Raw genomic sequence first — 22,476 nt, forward strand, 5'->3', positions numbered from 1 at the left:
TTATAAATCATAAGGTAATGAACATTTACGACGTCTCATTTAGTTCAACGTGCTAAAACTGAATGTTTCTTGTTTAACTGTCAGGGTACTGAAATGATTCAAAAGATAACTGCTAATTATTAAACTCTATTAAAACATTATGGCTTAAAACAAGTTTATTTATTTATAAAATAATCAATGTGATTAAAAAAAACGATACATCAATATAAACCATTACAAATTATAAAAAACAGAGGGGATTTGAAAAACACTGCACAATTGCAAAATATTGATTATTAAAACTTAATTGTTTTTGGTTTTGATTAAAAGAGAGGCGAATCATTTTGTCAAGTTCAGCTGTTAATCTGTCATATTAAATATCCATCCAAATGAATAAATTTTAAAAGCTGAAAATAAATTATTTACGCGTCACAAACACTTGAAGTTCGTCTATAAATCTTTGGTCGATTCTCAAAAGTAGGTGAATTAATTACTGAAACATTTGTTATATTATCACGATTCATAATAGATCGATATGTAGTTGAATCATTGAAATTATTTGTAAATGTACTTACGTTTGACGGTGATTGTGGTCTTTGCTTATTTATTGATTGATTGAAGTCATAGACCATTTGAATCGATGGAGAACCATATGTTTCCGATCGATCAGGTAAAGGAGGTGCACTTTCATTAAAAGGATCTGATATTCTTCCTGTTGTTGTTAATGGATTATCTTTATTATCAACACCTTCTATATTCTCATCTGGTGGAAATCCAGTTTCATATATTCCTGTACCAGCATATATGCCTAGTGGATCACATTCATCGTATTCGTCAGGTATTGTACTTGGTTCTAATTGTCTACTGTAAGCAGCATTTGGTGATTTTGTAATTAGTGGAGGAATATTAGATGTATCTTCGTATGTGATATTCATGAAATGTTGGTTGAGCGGACATGAGCTACCATAATTGGACTGTGCTGAATTTCGAGGATTGTGATATAATACAATAGGTCCATGTTTATTTAAATATTGTACCTTACGTCTATAGTATAATAATCAATGGAAAAATAATATTTCAAAGCATAGTTAAAAACAAAAACATAAATATTTCAGCAAGTTATGGAGTCTCTATATTCAAACAACAATCAAAATTAAAACAAAGCAAGTAACGTACTAGTTCATACTATGGTAGTGTCTTACATATGTTATTTCATAATGGAAAGTGAATTTAGAATGAAAATGACTGATTTAAATCGAATAAACAACTAGTTCCTCTTAATTTAAGTTTAAATCACCTACTTTTGACAGAAGGACGATATAAATGGTTAAATCGCAAACAGAATAGTTATTTTACCAGCGATCAATGGAAGTAATTCGATATTATACTTCCAAGTGAATAGTTTTCAGTGGCTTATTCTATGGAAAGAAAAGTCACATAAACCAAAATGTTGCCATCTAAAACAGTTTATCTATATAACGGTAGGCAAGTTCTACAGTTCAGTTTCAAACATTTCGACCACTACAACTTGATGAAAAATGTCGTTTGCGTTGTATACTGATATCCGTCAGTTAAGCATCCACTTGCTTTGTTTGACAATATATATTCTATGAATATACTGACTACTAATGTAAAATAAACTGATTCATTTAGTGATAAAATTTTATATTGATACTCAGTTACTATCAAGCGATCAAATGGATTACTATCACAGAAAGTGATATTCATGTTACGATTGTACTAAAAAACAATCGTTATGCATTCATTTTAGACCAAACAATTTTTCCGATTTAGTTATGTATATATATGAATTTCACATCGGTGTAGTTTTTCGAAAGGTACCTGATGCACGTAATAAAACTATAGTATAAGTTTAGGCAAGTCAAGGTTGAGAAATCGACTTTTAGATTTCTATCCAAAATTCAAAAATGATGTATAATGAGCTGTAGACATACATTTGCATAGTGCTCAGAACGCTTATAATGGGAATTTTTGCTATTATAAAGTAAAACTAATGATATCAAACATATTAAACTCAATTCTTTTTATTTAGATTGTATATAACTAGCAAACCAACGTCATCTTTACACTACAACACTCAATCCACGAGAAAGACTTAAACTAGTGACATTGCATTTTGTTGATGAATTAAAAACAGTTAAGTTAACTCTTCTAGGAGTTTTTCAGGAATTTAGTTCATTAATATGACTACAAAGCATTTTCTTGTTAACACCGATGTCATTTTGTGTTAAAGACTTCAACATCAAACCTCTAGTATGAATCCTAAATACTTAACAGTAGCCGAGAACGATGTGGGATCTTTAAAATCCCATCTAAATTCCTTAAATGATTTAGAGAAGACAGATGATCTATATCTATTTAGACGAATTCGCGTATGTCATTGCTTATTCAATTGATAGATAGAGTAACCTACAGAATGCTTTAATAGATTCATTAAATGTGTAAAACCTGTTTGTACTTTGTAATATTATTGTTTTTTCTATAGACTATCCGTTCACAAAATCTGTTTTTTGATGGATTAAGAACTGTCCAAAAATTGATACCGTTTATTTAAAGCCAGTTTTTATATTGTATACTCTTACTGTGTGCATCAGTTGTAAGTTTACACATTGAGTTCCCATGACTAAACATTAGATTATCCTCATTCAACTATTCTTCCAAACGTCAGTTTTAATGTTTTTAAAATAAAGGTTTGTATTATTCGACAGTTAATTCACAAACATGTAGTAGAACATTAATATTAAACAAATAAATCAGTAATATCATCTACTTGAAACCAGTATGAAAGTATTCAAGTCTATTACTATCAGTAAAGTTTACTAACACTTTACATAAAGCTCATATAAAAAAAGAGAGAAATGATACTTCTTCATCAAAGATTCGAATTCACATAAACATTTGATACTGTTAAAGAGGTACTCAGATTATCAGTTCAGTTTACCTATAAATAACTGACAAGAGTAGTCAATGATATGTAGTTCTATCTAGTTTTCAAGTATTTAAATACATAATAATGAAGTATTCTTTCTATTTACTTTTTTGTAAACTATACAAGATATTTTGAAGATTAGATAAAACGTAAGTAAATTCAAAAATGAAATGTTTTTTTTAATGTTTAACTATTTCATTGAAATAATGTTGAATATTATGCGATTTTTTGAAAATCATCAATCAAGTAGGAATCTATTTTGAACATTTTAATGTTTTTCAATATAAACAAAAATGTTCTAGTATCATTGTAATGTGACTACTTATTTAAGGATTAAATTGTTATATCCCGTGGAGAATTATAAATGGTAACTATTGAGGACTATTTATGGACCAATATGATACGTATATTTCCTAATGTGAAATTGTGAAGTAACTTAACTATTCATATTCATGCCCCCCTTATTATGAGCTTTATTTTCACCCATAGACTATTACTGTACGATTTATCATTCCGGAGTTATACCCAGTCTATTCATTACTGTCCCCCCCCCTATTCAAAGCCACATTTAGCTGAATCTTGTACAAATATTATTTTCTATTTTATGGCACGATATGGTCTGTTTGTTTAGTATACAAACCCAGTATGTTTGAAAATAATGATTCATATTATAGAGGCTGTTATTGGTGTTCTGGACTTAACTGGCTGGGCTAGGCAGAAAGCAGGACTGACAAGTACTGTAGACTTCTCGAACGGGTGTCGTGTGTCATTGGTCCGATCAATAATTCGCAGTTCTCCGATTGGCGGCATCGTCACGTCATATATAAGCACGGCACTCAAACACAAGCTATAACACAAATGTTTCTCTTTATATATATATTCTTTTTTTTCAAAACCGTATAATGAAAAAAAGGCTAATATTGCTTATCCAAATTATAAATCATCCTCAATTTCTAACAGTATTTCTTTAACCTAGTAGAATCATTCATAGTCAAGTAATTGTCTGTTATAGATAAATAATAAAATCATATAATAGGAAATACTAGACAGTCTGATTATACAAGATCGACATCACCTTCCCAACTTATTAATCTACAGTTTGGTAAAGTTTGTGATAAATTTGTGGATAGAATAAAGGAAATTTTTAAATTGCCTACATATGCATAAAATTCCGAAGGACAATGGAAGATGTGAGAACATAGAGAGGAACTGACATAGATTCAGATCACCACCTGGTTGTGGACAAGATGAAACTGAAGCTAAAAAGAAGCACTGGAAAACTGAAAAAACTGCATTACAAAGCTTCAATGCAGCATTCCTTCGAGATACTAACAAACTCAATGAATTCAAGTTAACTCTCAACAACAGGTTCCAAGCCTTACACAATCTACTGAAAGAACAAGAAACTACGATGGATGAAGCACTAACTTCAACATGTCAGGAGGTTCTGGGTCGCAAGAAACATCATTATATGGAATGGATCTCTATGGGAACCCTGGACAAAATTCAAGAAGGGAAGAACAAGAAAACAGCAATTAGCAACAGTCAAACACTAGTAGAGACAATCAAGGTACAGGCAGACTACTCAGAAGCAAACAGGCAAGTGAAGAAGAGCATTAAAGCCAACAAGCAGAAATACATGGGAGAACTAGCAACGACGGCGGAAAAAGCTGCAAGGGAAGGGATTATGAAACAGCTATATGATAGTTGGAAAATATCGTTAAGTAGTAATAAAGCTTAGTTGTCATAATGTTATCGGCTATCAAAAAATATTTTTCACTACTAACAATCGTTGATCTTCCCTGCACGTTATCTTCATACAGCAGTATCCTGTTAAAGTTTTGTTTCTTGAGTATCCTTATAAATGGTTGATTGAGATGAAGATTATCTAATTGCTATCATAGTAAATTAATTATGTATTTCATACATCTCATAACGCTTCTAGAATTATATATATATATCATTAATATAGCATTCATTTTGAATAAGTCAAACACTTTGAATACAACCTACTTACTTCCTGATGAAACATTTCCAGATAATTCCTATTGTAAGTAGAACAACCGTGATAAATAGAATACCTCCGACACTGATGAGTGTTATTAATATCCAATTTGAGTTCTGAAAAACAAAAGAAAACATTTACAGATTTTCTACGCACAAAACTTAGAAAACTTAACCTCATTACACTGGTAAACATAGATTGATGTTGAAGTTTACAGTAATCATGGTCAGTGAAGTTTTGAAAAACGCATTAATTATTTCGCTTCTTACATCTGGACACTGATACTGCATCTAGACTTCTGTTAATAATTGGGTGAACAGAATTTGAGTTATTCTCCAAATAATATAAGTCCACTTATGTTGAAATTCTTTACTGATAACACTTTACAACATTGACGAATGAAAGATAATATTTGCATATGTTTTGATATCCATGAAAAGATGTCTCCCTAAATCTCAATTACCTCAAATTAACACTAGTGTATATATGGCAGGTGTAATACAAATGCCTCCTGCTCAAATACGTTTGCTCAACCGTGTAACCTATATTTTTATTAGATTAATGGAGAGTGATTTAGGTACTACAATCGGACAATAGAAATAGATAATCGAAATTATTAATTAGGATGTTGGAAGATACTACGTATGTCAACATCATCATGGAAACACAACGATCAAAGTAGGTACTTTTGTCCTTATATACTAAGGATAATTTGCTTCAATGGACAAATTAAAATTTCACTTTACCCTAAAGGTTATTAACTCATAACCATTGTCTCCTATTTTCCAAAATCTTTCTAGAAAATGTGAATCATCTCTGCACATTTGTCTAACATTTTCTCAGTTTTATCCAAATTTTGGTAACTCGTCCCAATGTTACACTGTACCTGTAATTCGATGTATGTTGTGCTTTGATATCACACCTGCTTGATAAACGGTCTATGTCGTTAAAGCACAGTAAAGTTCCCTCTAATTCTTCATCATAAATCAACAGCTACTTGAGTGAAATGATACATAATAGATTTATTACGATAATAAACAAACTTCAAAACGTTTTCTTACTGGTGTTTCTACTTCAACAGGTATTTCACATCTAGCTCCTATCCAACCAGGTAAACATACGCAACGAACTTCAAATCTGATTGGATGATCAAAACACGTACCGCCGTTTAGACAAACGGAAGTTACTTCAGTTGAATTGTTGTAATGATCAGTGGACAAATTATTATGACGTTGAACTTTTGCTGCCTCCTCTAAGCATGCCGAACGTCTTTCATTGCATTTATGGCCTGTCCATTGTTCAGTACAATGACATATGAAACTCTCATTATAATGTCCAGCTAACCTACATTGACCACCATTTTGGCAAGGTTTTGAATCACATGGATTGTAATTTGGATAGCATTCGGGTTCTGGTAAATTAAAATAAAAACAAAGTAATGGTCATCATCCTTATAGGTTTGTGGAGACAGTTAAATTAAATCGAAGTCACGAACCAATCTAAATCAGATAATCATTATTAGCCTAGAAGCACTGGACGACTATTTCGTCCTGGCATGAGACTCCACGGAAGCATCTAAGGATATGTAAGCAAGAATCGAACCCAAGACCACTGAGGCCAGATCCAGTGGTATACAAGTCTAACTTCAGTCAATCCATGACATTGCGCGACCATCATTCAAACTCTTTCTGGAGAGTTTTTATATATCACAAGTCATGGTTTGGCCTTACTGGTCGTTCATGAGGCTGATGCTTCAATTTCTGCTCACAGTGAGATAGGTGCGCACTTCTGATGAGTTCGATACTAGAACGAAAAAGGTTATCCAATGCTTTCACGTTTTAAATGGTCGTCTGAATTTGATCGGTTTGTGAGATAAATGGAAAATAAATTAATGAGTTGAAACCATTCAGTATGAGAACGCTGAAAGATCGGTCGCTTTTAAAAAAACATTTATTGTAAAATTATGTAAGTGGAATGACTACTGAAAGTATACACAAAACTTTATCAAATTCAAATGAAGAATATATGACCTATGTGAAGTAGATATATCGTTTGTGAAATTTGGAATGAACAGCTAAATTTAGAAACAGGTTAAAGTAAATCAACTTAGTTGATAAATGACTACATATTCACTACGAACTACTAAATACCTTTCATAAATATACCTAAAGTTCCATGAAATTTTGAATAAAAGATTTGAAAATAAAAATAAACAACTGACTTTCTTGCCCGTTACATAAACAGATACGTCCAGTCTCATCATCTTTATTAACACATGTGGCATGATCAGCACATGGCTCATAGTAACATGAATCCTCTTTATCACATTTTGGTCCTCGAAGCCCTGAAATAGGATAAACATACTTGTTGTAAATTAACTGTAACAAACAAGGTGAATTGTAATTACAAGAACAGTTTATTTAATATTTCATGAATACACGATACACTACTGACCCACGACCAACAGAATCTGATCAACATTAAATTAATCAACATAAGTGAAGTGATTATTGCTAGCATCTCAGTCTTGGAATAGCTTAGTCACTGTCTTAATAGCTCATTTAAAAAGTTTCACACTATGAAACAGCTTTAACTATTACTCCCCACACTTCAGTGAAATGTGAAGATAAACATGTTAAAACAGTTAAGGTTACGAAACGTCGTTAAATGTAGATTTTAAAAACAGAATATCTTATTATAACAAAGTGGTTTTATAGTACTAACTGGCTGCAATTTTTCGGAATTACACAACTACTATTATACGAATAAGTTTCAATCGTAAGAGTCGTTCGCATGTTTTACATTTTATTGGAAATTATTAGGGGCACTTATGATATTTATCAAATTTCCATCACTATTTTTGATCATTGAAAAATTTTTATTGGAATATATGGCTAAATAACTTACATGATGGCACAACTAAAATCACACCTTATTTTTAAAGAAAGTAAGCGAAAATCAGAAATTTAATTATGATTATTATTAACAATCTGCCTGTAGCTCTTCTAGAGTTACTCCCGGTCTCAAGCCCGATTAAAATAAGGAGAGTTGGGCATGTGGTCGACAACTCCAATCCATAGGAAAAAAATCTTACTGAAGAGACGCCCACCAGATTAAACAAATCAAACCGTTTAAACTCTACCCTCCCAGTTGAATGAAGGATTATGACGCCTCATGATGAAAGCCGAGATCCTTAGGAAGTCACTAGACCGATGCCTCTGCTAACAACCGGAGCAACAATTAACTTAGGTACGAGGAATATTCCGACAATGTGGGAGACCGAAAAGACCAGTCAAATAGCATCGATAATGAGGAGATACAAATTGGAAGTACTTGGAATCAACGAAACCTATAGGACCCAAGTTACACAGCAAAGGCTAGATATGGGGGAGATGCTGACGTCCTCCATTCACGAAGAGGAAACCTCTAAAAACCCTCGGGGAGTTGCTCTGATGCTGTCCAAAGAAGAGCATAATGCATATATAGAATAGAAATCTCACGGATCCAGGATCATCAAAGCATCCTTCAAAACAAAGAGAGATGAAATCACAATGAATGCTATACAGTGTTATGCACCTACCAATGATAGCAACGACGACAGTAAAGATCAATTTTATGAGAGACTACAACTGATCATTACCAGGTGGCCGGGAGAAGATCTCACCATCCTGATGGGAGACCTAAACGCCGAAATCGGAATGGACAACAAAGGATATGAAGATATCATGTGATGACATGGATTGTGTGAGAGAAACGAAATTGGTGAGAGATTCGCAAACTTATGTGCATTCAAGAACTTTCTCATAGGCGGCAAAATATTCCCACACAAAAGCAAACACACAGTTACATTGGTCTCATCAGATAGATCATATTCGTATCAATAAAAAATTCAAAACGACAATGAAAGACGTGAGAATCGGAATAGGAGGTGACATAGATTCAGATCATCACCTGGTTGTATCCAAATTGAAACTGAAGCTAAAGAAACACTGGACAACTATGGAAGATTCAATCCAGCCTTCTTTCAACATACTGAGGAGGGACAAATGCCGACAGACTGGAAAGAAGGATACATCTTCAAGATAACAAAGTACACTCATTTTACGGTTAGTGGATTCAATCAGCATTAACTTCAAACATCACTGTCTTTTACCAACAACACATAAAAGTATTCATTTATAAAATTTACTAATCCCATTGGTTTATTCAGTACGTTTACATATCAAAAGATAAGTTACTTTTTTCCTTTCACTAATGTCCGAAACAAATAAAAATACTCGTACTGTCCATAAGATAATTCTGATGTGGTTATAACTAAACTTTGAAGCTACCATATTTAATTGTGATTCGAAACACTTACTGAGGTTTCTTCTTTAGGTTAAGTTTCCTTCAAACGAAAAGAAATTTATCATTAAAGACAACTATTATCTATGAATCATCACCTTCTAACAGTAGAATAAACATACCTGGGAGACAAATATAAGAACCATCTGAACTGCAAGTATATCGTGATGGCTCTGGTTTACAGAAAATTTGACAATGATTTCCATAATAGTCTTTCACGCAACTCAAACGCATTCTTACATTAACGCTAAATTTTAAAAGGAGTAGGAAAAAAATAAACGAAGGTATAAACAACTACATTAAAAAAAAAATAAAATCATTTAATTCAAAGCATTTAAAAACCGATCAAATTATATTTTTTCATACCTTTTTAATATAAATTCGTTGTTTTTTTCTATTTCAAACAACGACTTTGTTAGACAAACAAAGAAACCAAGAGATCAAAGACATCAGAGACATCTGAAAAACTGCATATGAAACAGTTATATATAGAGGACATTCTCTCTTCGCTTCAGAATCACTTATCCAGATTTCCTGTGATTCATTTTAAATATCGCATAATTACTTCTGAAAACGTCTATGATAATTAACTGTGCACAATAGTATGTTAAAATTCGATTGTATGTCGGCCAACTTTGATATCTATTTATATACAATAACTTCGATCACTCACACACACCTATGGAATTTCAACCAAAAGCAGAACCCCTTGTGTTAAGCATTACGAAATGAAGTTTTATTCACACTCTATGCAACTCATTATCGTGCTTTCCAATCAGGATTATAAGACAAATAGGTGAGACTATAATTTATGCGCGACATTTGAGAAATGCTCAAGTGACTCTGAGAATGTCCACCTAATAACTAGGACTAAATGAGGGTTATAAACAAGTGTGGAGAATTAGAATTATGATATATAGTTCATTCTTAGTGTTAGGAATTAGATCTAGGGTTTCTATCACGAACTGACATCGGCTACAATGCGAAAACGTTATTTGGCCAAATGGATGAGTGAATTTCGCCCCAAAATCCGAGACCTGTTACCTTATATCTGATTGGTTAGTCCATAAATTATAGTCTCTCCAACAAACATTTTCGAAGTTTATAACCTTTGAAGATAACTAATCGTTCATTTACATAATAGTGGAAAATAAGTTTAACATGGAGGTCTAGTAAACGAGCTTGTGTTGAATCTATTAATGGATCTTCATTAGCTTCAAGAAAACTTCCAAGGTAATTTCATTTTGATCAAGCATTTCATTAGTATAAATTCGTATAACTTCATTGAATTATTCAAAGCCATCACCCAACTTATAATCTTTAAAAGATCGAGGACACTCAGTTGAAAGTATAACACCAAAATGTATCTTCACATTGTATTGGAATGTTACATACCCTAATAAGAAGTCCATGGACGAAACAAAACCAACCACTTAATTCATCTTTGTTTTGGTTAGATCAATTACCATGGATTGAATGTGATATTAGTTGGCGTGCATGACTCAACCCTACAGCGTCATTCACAACAGAGTAACTCAGTAGGATCTTTACTTATTCCGGTGTTAGACAATTTTTTCAAGTCCCCAAATTCACTGGTTCAACAAACATTAAACTATAGCTCTTAACATTGACTGGATCCAATAGTCTTATTTGAATGTACTCCGATTTGCCAATCAACGTGTCTTCGTTGTTTTATTGTAGAGAAGGTAAGTGATAGCTTCAAGCTACTAACGTAGTAGACGCTACTCACAAGGATGTTTGTAAGTAGTGTGTAGCGTATCGTGACGTCGAAGTTCAGTGCATCGAAAGCACAAATTTGGCAGAATACTTGAAGATCAAATAAGAAGACTGTTCAGACCGCAGAACACTTCGAAAGATACAAATGGATAAATGAAGGCTATGTGTAAGTAATATATAAATACTTTGTAACTTCTGAAAATAACAAACACTTTTCATCCCTCTGGTCAGGTTTTACACTAGTGTGAGTTGGAAAAATTTTAAAATCTTTGTGCATATAAACCAAACTCTCATTTGTATCGAGTACTTCAGAAGTACTGAAAAAACTAACTGGTTTATTTATCGGGTTATTGTAGGTGTCTAACAGTTTTTATTGTAGGCTAACAAAACTAAATAGAAAGAAGTTTGACTACCGACAACGTTCACTAGTCAATTTATAACTACGTAAATTTAGAAAATGTCAAAAGTCGATTGGGTGGTCGGTCGATAATTAGTTCATTCACAGAAGTTAGAATCCACATCTTCATCAAATAACGGATGAGTGTTTATGCAAAATCGCAGACAATTTCGAAAGATGCAAATGTACAAGCTACCTACATAAATGATAATGAAATACATTTAACACGTCTCTTGACGACTATAAGCAATCAATGGTCTCTTTATTGTTGGAAAAATTAGATCAAGGTAACAATATTATTCTATTAACGACTATGTTCAAATATAATCTTTTATAAGTTCAATATCTGCCGCCAGTCTTGGTTTGTCCATGAATACCTTTCTACTAGTTCTTGAATAGATGTGTGTAGTTAAAGTGTTGGATTAGTCATGGTTATAAAACTCATTTATCAACTGTTTTCGCTTAATTAACGCCAAATTATTTTAAATAATATTCACCTTTTTATAATGACAAAGATTTACATAAATATTTTGCCTAAGTTCCGAAGGGATTTGAAAATATTTAACTTTTCAACTGTTTTATGTGTTCAGACTAAACAGTGACTTATTATGTATGACTTTAATTTGACAAATTACAGAATGATTCATTCTTTAAACCCATTCCAATCATAGAAACAAACTAATCCGTTATGTTTACAGATCAAGTGTGGTTAATTTAAATTTACTTGAACCATTTGACATCATTTGAATTTTATTGTTGCTTAGCTATTCTATCCAGACGTATTTGGAAACATCATAATCAACATCATTAATTGCATTTACAACATTTCCCTCATTTGGAGTTCGAAAAGTCAAGCATAGATTGGGTATGATATTTTAAAATGTTAGAGAACATATTCAACTTATTCCATTTATTCTTCTCGATCAAGTAAGACTTACTAAATGATATTTTTATATTGATCATTTTCTCTTGACATTTTTATATTTGTCCAATTGTTTGTTGGTATTAATGAAAAATGATTAGCTACCAATGTACCAATCACTTCAACGGATCCAAAAATATCTTGCTCAAATATACCCAACGTGAATGTGTATTCATTCTGGATAAATAAAGAGGGAAAAAATATGAAATTTAAATTATTCGTTTTCGATAATATGAAGTACTGACACTTAACCGAATATTCAGATGTTATATCGATGAAATTCAAGTTTGTATTCTGAGAATAAAATAAACCAAACATTTTTCATTAGGCAAAAACATATTTATTGTGACCACACTTGTAAGTGGCACTCTTGATTCATTAGTATTCAGTTTCTTTTTGTGTAGAATGTATTCATTTCAGTTATGGGAAGTGATTCGATTATTAACTACCTAAACAAATTTTTATTTAAAATGTATCTCTACTGATTTGTAATAAGTAGTACTATTCATTTAAATGAGTGGTATCAAAATTTCAATAGATGGAAATTTTAGAAAGATGGTTTATCATGAATAATGTGTATATAAGCTATATTTATAACATATATCCGAGATTCTTATCCGATTTTTTTTACCATACCTTAACTTTTTCATGGTGACTACGATGAAGAAGCTGGTACGTTCTTTAAATAGCTCAGCCTAATATTCAATGTTTTCATGGATAGATCTATACTGTTAGACATATATTAACTGCTATTTCATATTCCATATTACAAAGATGTTGACAATATCTGGGCTGTTCCACCTCTCCTAAGATATCCTTTAAGGATACCTGCTATCTCCGACTTTCAACGTAGCATTAACCGTGGTCAAACTAAATATAGGCCAATACAAAAGAAATATCTCACATTTTAAACTTTTGAAATCCATTTTAAGTGCTTACACCTTTTGCTTCAAATCATGATGAATTACCTTTGGTATTGAACAAAACCTTTGAGCTGAAATTTTTACAAACGTATATCATGTTAGTAAAAGGTATCGCCTGAAATTCAAGGTGATTTCAATAAGTGATGAAAAGTTTCAAAACATGAAATATACTAGGTTAAGACACAACGAATATTGAATAGTTCTTAGTCGCTTATAGCTTTTAATTAACTATGCTTGGTAATTTTCAAGGCCTGCATATCCTTATTACTATGGGAAAAAATCCAACAACTACTTACCTTCCCTTGATCAATCTAGAAAAATTACTTAACATTCATTTACAAACGTTCAATAATAAAACAAATGGTAAATCACTCACAGGAACAGGTTGTGGTACAAAAATCTCAATACTATCACCTTCACGAAACTCCAAGTAACCAGCATTATCAAATACACGTGTAGTATGCTGAAGTAGATGACATTTATCTATGCTTTAACCAAAAATCAAAAACAAATAGAGAAACAATGAAAAGGATATGACCAAATTATCTACGTACCAGAACAATAATGGAAATTCATGTTTATACAACTGAAAGCTAACAATAACGAGTAATGGTTGAGATATCAATAAAAAAAACTATTTAACTATTCACACCAATTAGATTTAAACATATTTTCTAGATTTTTTAAAACAAACAGTATGTACTGGGAAATGTATGACGGATATGCGTCTAATTTCCATTTCATAAAAAGATCCAATACTATCTCACATTACAAAAAGTAATCTGTATGATTTGTAATTCATGCGGAAATGTTTCAATATTATTAAGTCAATGAGCATAGTCAATTTATTAGTTTAACGGTTAAATAATACTCTAAACAACACAAATGGAAAACCTCAGTTATTCTCCTAGATAATTAGGATACAGCTCAAGATTTATTTTATAATCAGGAAGGGTTTTGTGGATATTATAGTAATTTTAATAGTTGAGATCATTAATCAATTGGAGCTAGATCACTATGGAAAGCCGTCCAGTGCTTCCAATTTCTCCATGGTGGTCTAGCTTCAATTGATTCATTATCTCAACTATTAAAATTTATTTGATAGTTTAATCACCTTTTGTAGCGTGGTCTACTTATATCCACATAAGTAGTATATGGTGATGGTCAGGCACAGAATGTATTTGGACAAAAGATCGATAAGGAAAGAACTTAAATGAAGCGCAAATGGTAAGAAAATGTATAAACAATGAAATTAGAGAAGATGAACTAATATTTACACAAGGAACAGTGAAGATTGGGACAATTGATGGTTATTTTGCAAATTAGGTTATCATTGTATAGTTATGAGAATTTAGTAAGATAGTCCGTAATTTGTGCTAAAATAAATTCGATTGTCCCCACTAGTGTTCTTGTTCACTACACTTTAATAAAATACCCTGTTAACTGAACATTTTAGGGATTGTTTGCTGAACATTTTCGATATCCTTTTTTCCTGCAATATAAATAATCTATTCTAACCTTACAATCAGTTTAGAACTAGAATATATAAACAGATACTTCGATGAATAGGTAGTAAAATCTGTCGAAAAATACGTTACAATTGAAATTCAAAACTATACGAAAATGACCAGATTTTAAGGTGATAACATTTTAATACGTTTCCGCAATTGGTATCTATGCTGCTGCATTTCAATTGTATACATTCATTATATCAAATTATTAGCTACCCACAAACACCACACATGAAATATTTCAATGGTGAACCTTGCTAATAGACAAAATGAACTATATATATTCTTAAATATTATAAATATATTATTATTATTCGTATTAAATTGTATGTTTTATTTATACATACATATAATAAGTAAACATTAACTTATTATAGTTATAATAACCAATACGTTTATATACAGTACTAGCATGTTTTCATATCAGTCAATTAAAGGTTACTAAGGGTTATTATAGCATAGAAATATAGTTTATATTGTATAGATAGTGATCGATCGCTTGAATCAATGTGATTGGTAATAATCAACCATAAACTTTTTATGAACATATAGACCACCTTAATACGTAAATATAAAAATCTAGAATAAAATGGTCAGTATAAATGAAATGTTTTATGCAGCGAAATTGTTTTATCAATACACAGAACATCTACAATGTTTAAAGTATCGTAATGTTATTGGTTCGAACGTAAATAACAGTTGAATTTAGATTGTATAGGTCACCTACTGTTATACGTAGTTCATCCATTTATTAATAGAAGTATTTATTGGTCACTTTATCAGTGATAGGGTTTCAAATTGTAGTGGAATTTATATATTCCTCATTATGAGATATTTTAGGTTGATGCACTAAAATTACCGTTATGCATCACGACAAGCCAAATTCTTTCTAGCAAAACTTCAAGAGGCGAATCCAGGAGTTTTAGTGAGAAGCAGTGACCAGTGGAGTTCAAACCACGTCTAATGTGAGATATCAACTCACTGATGACATTCGGTGAACGGTTGCTCAACTTCGTGGATGGGTTGGAGTTAAACATAAACACCATCGGATGCTGGCTCTGACGCGAGACTGGTAGGTCCTGGGTTTGAATCTCGCGAGTACGGGATCGTGGATGCGCACTGCTGAGGAGTCCCACAATAGGACGAAACGGCCGTCCAGTGCTTCCAGGTTTTCCCTGGTGGTCTAGCTTCAATTGACTAACGCTTTCAACTATGAAAATACTAAATCTCCACAAAAAACCTCTTCTGATAATAATAATATCCATATATTCTGCGCTGACCGGTGTAAATAAATGAATTTATACTAAACCTTAATCCACAGATTTTTGTCTCTTCTACTTAATGAGTATCTTTCTTGAGTCATAATTCTAGCATATCCTATGAAACAGTTAACCATTTTGACAATACATGGAATTAATTATTGAAAACACAGAAAATGTTGTATAATACGATAAATTTAATGGTGGCTAGTAATAAATCCAGGTGACGAGTCCGAATAGGACAAAACGTGAGTTTTGGATTCTGCTACTAGGCACTAACCATCTCTACTTATAATTCTTGACTTGATGATAGTATCGAGACCATCCACAGAGGATGCACATCTCTCAAAAAAAATTCTGATCACTTGAAGTCCTAATCATCAATGAAAAGATTCAAACAATCAATACAAATGAAGGTAGAATAAAATATTATTAGGAATTCCAACACTCTATTTTTATATTTGACAACATTCAACTGGTTAACAAACACATTGACTCATATTTTTCACAACCATCTCCAATACTGGAATCCTTTGCATTTATTGGACGAATTTCACAAACAATTAACACCTCACAAAATTTACTTTAATATCCACTATTGAATAATCTATAACTTTGGAAGATAGTTGAAGTGTTACTATGGTAAAATACCCCATAATTATACATAAGATATATAAGAAATACAATTGTAAAAAGAATATACCATGTATACCAAATAAATCACCATAAAAAGATGATTTCGTTAAAATGACAATCTATTTTTAATGACATATTTCTCCATATATTAAAATATATTAACAGTAGGAGAGTTCATTAAAGTGTTTTATACTGTTTTATTCTTAACTGTCATGTGTTATATTAATTTTAAGGTTGGTAACCAAATACATTGACAAAAATATGATACCCATTTTCATTAATACAGCTGTATTATTTAGTAGTTAATGCTTAAATTCTTTGTTATTGATCATCACATGTTATGATGTATTATATATGTCGATATGGTTTATGGTCAAAATGTATTACTGACCGATTATTAAGACATCGGATTTTTTTCTGATCTTTATATTCAGAACAAAACGACTATTGTATTAGTAGTTATAATCACCAACTTTCAATTGAGGAAATGGCAACTGATAGGTAACGATGCTAATACAACTAGTCGATGTATGAAATTAGAAACTATACCTTTAATTGTTGAGCATTTCATGTAAATAAACAGAAAGTTTTCCTAATAAGGACCGAGTAATAACGATTTAAAGATTATAAGCGAAGATGGATAATGGCTAACAGTGAAATTCAGAACGCGCATTTCGTCCTAATAGGGACTCGTCAGCTAGATGTACCTGCATTTCAGAGTTGATATTCACTCTGGGACTCGAACCCAGTACATTTCGCCCCATTGCACAAGCAAGTGGCTATCAGGACTCGGTAGCTGAGTGGATAACACGATGGCGTTTGAAGTGAAATGTAATCGGTTCGAGTCCCAGAGTGAACATCAACTCTGAGATGCAGCTACACCCAGGTGACGAGTCACAATTAGGACGAAACGCGCGTCAAACTGGATTCCACTGCTAGCCACTATCCATCTCTGCTTATAATGCTTGTGAAATAAGGCTTTATCGAGGCAATAAGCACAGTATGCACATATGCCAATAAGAGACTGACCAGTTGCAATTCTAAACATCAATTGGAAGATTCAAACAAACAATGCTAAGTGGATTTATCAATTAGTTTACAGTTAAGTTACATTATGTCATAATTCTATCAATTACAACAAAATCAGTTGATTTAATTGGAATACGTCATTTGAAACATAGTTTCTAATGATCCGAAGTATTGAACTACTCAGTTGAATAAATCAGTTCAACAATAAAAATTGATGATAAACGTGTATTACTCAAGAATCCAAAAGATACAAAAAATATTTATCGTTTTGATAAAGTAAATGTCTGGAATCCTCCAAATAATTACACACTAGTAACAAACATATACAATCGTTTACTGTGTGATCACAATTCTGCAATTACAAATGGCGGCCTGCTTTATTATCTAGACTCTTTTTTCCTGCCCTCTGGATATTTCAACAAGTTATCTGTTTTCCTGTTTGTTTGAACACATCATTTTGCCTCGTGGTCTCATAACTTATTCAGATACGTTTGTGAATAGTGTACAACGTAAAAGTTACAAAAGAACCCAATCAGAGATATCTTGGTTGCTGACAATATGCATCGAAAAAAATATACATTATTAAGATATCGATTCCTGAACTTCTAACGTTTAACTGGTGATCACTTAATATTTATTACAAGGATCGATCAAGAAATAAAAGAGGGAAACTTGTTGAAAAACTATGTGCTAAGAATTCTATATTATACCGAAAATCTAATATTGAATAAAGCCATTAATAATGATAATAATAATTATTATTATATAGAGAGAAAATATGTACCTATGAATACCATCATTAGAATTACGTGACATACTGAAGACTCATACAATGAGACAAATTATATTTATTCTCTTTACTCATTTCATTTTCTTACTATTAAACCTTTTAATTTACTTTTATCATGATCATTTAATAAAATGAATTTTATGGGCCAATAAATACAATATATTTCATTTACGGGTAGATAATTTTAACAAATGCATCTTAATTTCTTTAATCCATAAAGAATCAAACTAACATGGATAAAACAAACAAGCAAACAAACAAACAATCAAATGATGTAACTCTTTAGATTTTATGATAATCAAGTTGTTCAATGATCAATTCTTTAGTTCTATTGAAGGATAGAAAAGAAGAAGGAAAAGAAAAGGGTAGAACAGAAATAGGCACAAGAAGATTCTTCTCACTTTCTTTTTTTTACAATGGTTTTTCTTTTCCTATTCTCCTATTTAATAATCAAAAGTAATATGAAGTAACCAGATAGATTAGTTTGTTTCATTTAATTATTTGATCTATTGCATGGTTTGAACTTTTAATATTGTGTATAAATGGTAGATATAGAGTTCCTCTTAATGAACTAATAACATAGAATCATTTCATTCGTTTATTTATGATCTTAAACTTTAAATATATGTTTCAATAGAAAACAATTTCTTGTATTGTAGTGAACAGAACACGACTGGGGACAATCGAATGTATTTAAGCAAAGATTACAGACTATCTCAATAAATTCTGATTACCAAACAATGAACAGTCAATTTGCAAATTAACAACCAATTGTTTCAATCTTCACTGTTTCTTCTCTTATTCCATTGCTCATGCATTTTCCAGACGTTTGCGTTTCATTTCAGTTCTTTCCTCATCGGTCTTCTGCCAAAATACATTCTATGTCTGACCCACACCATATACTACTTATATAGATATAAGTAGACCACACCACACTCGTCCCCCCTTTAAAGCATTCGACCATGCGGTGGTTCTGCTCGCCACGCCACTATCTTCTTTCACTGCAGTCTGTGCCAAACTCTCCGTCAGAATGTCGAGTCTGCGGCGCGCTGACCTCCATAGCTCCGTCGACCTGCCGGGGCACCAACATCCGCCTACACCCGGCACCTGGGACGTTCAACACCCGTACTCCACCAGCCTGCTGAGCCATCTACATCCGATGTCCGCCCAGCAGCCGCACGTCCCACTGCTCCTCTCCGTCGACAGCACCCGCTACAGCCAACGCCGCCCCGCCAGAACACTCCACTCGACGCCACCACTCCGCACCAGACTGCCCCAACTAGCACCTCAACTCCAGACCCGCAGCGGCGTCCGCAGAACAGCACCCTTCCTCCTCCTGGTTGGCAGCGACACCAAATGTAGTGAACAGAACACGACTGGGGACAATCGAATGTATTTAAGCAAAGATTACAGACTATCTCAATAAATTCTGATTACCAAACAATGAACAGTCAATTTGCAAATTAACAACCAATTGTTTCAATCTTCACTGTTTCTTCTCTTATTCCATTGCTCATGCATTTTCCAGACGTTTGCGTTTCATTTCAGTTCTTTCCTCATCGGTCTTCTGCCAAAATACATTCTATGTCTGACCCACACCATATACTACTTATATAGATATAAGTAGACCACACCACAGTATGATTTGTATCTTGAATCAATAATATGCAAGACTTACATAGTAACGATTCACAATTTACTGCTCTACGAGCTTTGCTTTAGGGAACGAGAAGACAAGCGGAGATATATAAATGCATTTGGACGGAAAATTAGAGAACCTCTTAGTAAAATCTTAGATGTCAATCATTTGTCTCAAACTTTATTGTTCCATCACTCTCTGTTCTCGTTCTATACTCTTCAATCTTATCAATCTTCTACCTACAGACATTCTACTTTCGATTGGTGATACATACTCCTTATATCTGTCGATATCAGTAGCATGCGAAATATTCCTAGAGTAATGATTATTGATTCAAAATTATAGGCTGCAAAATTGTATTAGAAAATACCTACGCAAGCGTTTGGAAAGAGTAACTATACAATAGTAAATTAGCTACATTTATTGACACTATAAATTATAATAATACCTTAGGTTATCAAACTATTAGATGTCTAGAGTTATCTAGTTCACTTTATCGAAATAAGACAATTGATCAGTGTAAACAAAATATATAAATATCAATGTATTGAGACGGTTTTTAAATCTTATGTTGTTGCGCATTAAATCTTAAACTGTAATTCATGTCATCTCATTTGCATAAAATCCAATCAGTTTTTTTTCTTCAGTTAAATCTGCAAATTGATAATTCTAATGAGTGCTTTATTTTACATATTTATTATCATACTGACCAAGATAGATTTCCTATTCAGTTTTAGGTTATTTGACATTGTACGTTAACTACTTTTTCATGTTGATCATCAATCCATAAGTATAATTAGTGTCGAAGGCTTTCAAAGTTGAATAGTATGACTAAACCCGGTTTCTTGAAAAAACCATACACTTTTCTACATTTGAAGGCAAATATATTTCAAATTAAAACATGATTACAGTGATCTCAGTCATATAACTCACATTATATTCTAATTTATTTTATTTGGTATTCAATGTCCACTTGTGATCAGTAAAAGTGAGTGAATTAAACACTTTAACCAATGGAGCACATTATCACGATAGTATGTATTATCATGAAAAACAGACGTAGTTGATACTTAAGTGGTGTTTATAATTAATATGGTATAGGTTCAGGTATTTCGATGTTATAAACACTAGTTTTCGACAGATTCTAGTATATGATGTAAGCTAACTTCAAATTAAGCTATCACCATTAGTTCTCTAATTTTATTTAATATTTCACTAGAAATCGGGATTCATTTAATTGTGACGTCTATGTATTAAACTGTAAATATTTCACCATTATATGTTATAGCAACTCACGTACATTCGACTTTGTTTACATTTAATTTGGTTAAGCCATTTTTGCTAAATTATTTAATGGATAGAGTTATTCGTATAATAACAACTTGTCTATACCACTGTACCATTATTATTGTTGCGCTTGTATGAATATGTATACTCGAGCATTGCTTACCGCCTACTCACATATTCATTCTGCTAACTTTACTGTTAGTCGCTTAAATGATTTGATGATTCATTCATTTCCCTATATATACTTGCACGTACATTTTAATCTTATTCATTCGACTCGCTCTCTTGCTCTTTGGCACTAGTCCTCCATTTTTGCTTCGTATGCCTGTGGTTTAACTGATCTGTGCGTGGTGCAATAATAAACGTGATAAACGTCTCGTATTCGTCTTCTGATTTATACACCGTTGGTAGCGTTATCTAGTGATAGTTATCAGGACGAACAGTATACGAAGTATAAGGACAATATCGAATACTGAGCTCAACAATGTTTTATGATCAAATATTCAAAACACGCTCTCTTTGTTTATAATAAGATAATCAGTTTAAATATAAACTCATGTACAGAGATTAAACCAGGTTACATGATAACATTTTTTTAGAAATCATTTATTGAATGAGTAACAATATTCACCCCCCTTATCCTTAAACTATTCTAAAACAATTTATTCATTCAAATTTAATCTCTTAGACAACTGAATATTTATATTAACCCTAATGTTTAACATAATGAAGTGTCAATAACGACTTTAACAAAAGTTCATGTTTGTTTTTTTCAATTTTCAATTTAGGAAGTAATTGCTTTGACCTTTTAATATGATAAATAAAATAGAATTAAGCATATTCATTTGAAAAAAAAATTTTTTTAAATGTCATTTAGATAAGGTCATATTAGGCTTAAACAAAAAAATGTTAAATGTTCGCTGTAAATTGAATACAAAAAACGATAGTACTTTAATGTGATCTAAATAACAAAGGCAACTCATATCAATTAGTTCACAATGTCGAAATTCCTAGTTACTAAGTGTATATCACTAGAAAACTGATCATATTTATGCTGCATCTAATATA

At 32.1% G+C, this 22,476-nt stretch overlaps 1 protein-coding gene across 1 annotated transcript in view; it reads right to left on the reverse strand.

Annotated features, from left to right (window-relative positions):
- Positions 1–401: 401 nt before the first annotated feature.
- Smp_128230 (hypothetical protein) overlaps positions 402–22,476 on the reverse strand; it is a gene marked incomplete at both ends in the record, with an annotated part of 37,296 nt that continues 15,221 nt past the window's right edge. Inside the window, 6 exons of the mRNA XM_018796238.1 lie at positions 402–1,023; positions 4,947–5,050; positions 5,996–6,222; positions 9,401–9,525; positions 12,351–12,511; positions 13,652–13,745. Of these exons, the coding sequence (XP_018650471.1) occupies positions 402–1,023; positions 4,947–5,050; positions 5,996–6,222; positions 9,401–9,525; positions 12,351–12,511; positions 13,652–13,745 (1,333 nt within the window). The remainder of the gene's footprint in view (positions 1,024–4,946; positions 5,051–5,995; positions 6,223–9,400; positions 9,526–12,350; positions 12,512–13,651; positions 13,746–22,476) is intronic.

Source organism: Schistosoma mansoni, chromosome 2, assembly GCF_000237925.1.
Source record: "Schistosoma mansoni strain Puerto Rico chromosome 2, complete genome".
Classification (NCBI taxonomy): domain Eukaryota; kingdom Metazoa; phylum Platyhelminthes; class Trematoda; order Strigeidida; family Schistosomatidae; genus Schistosoma; species Schistosoma mansoni.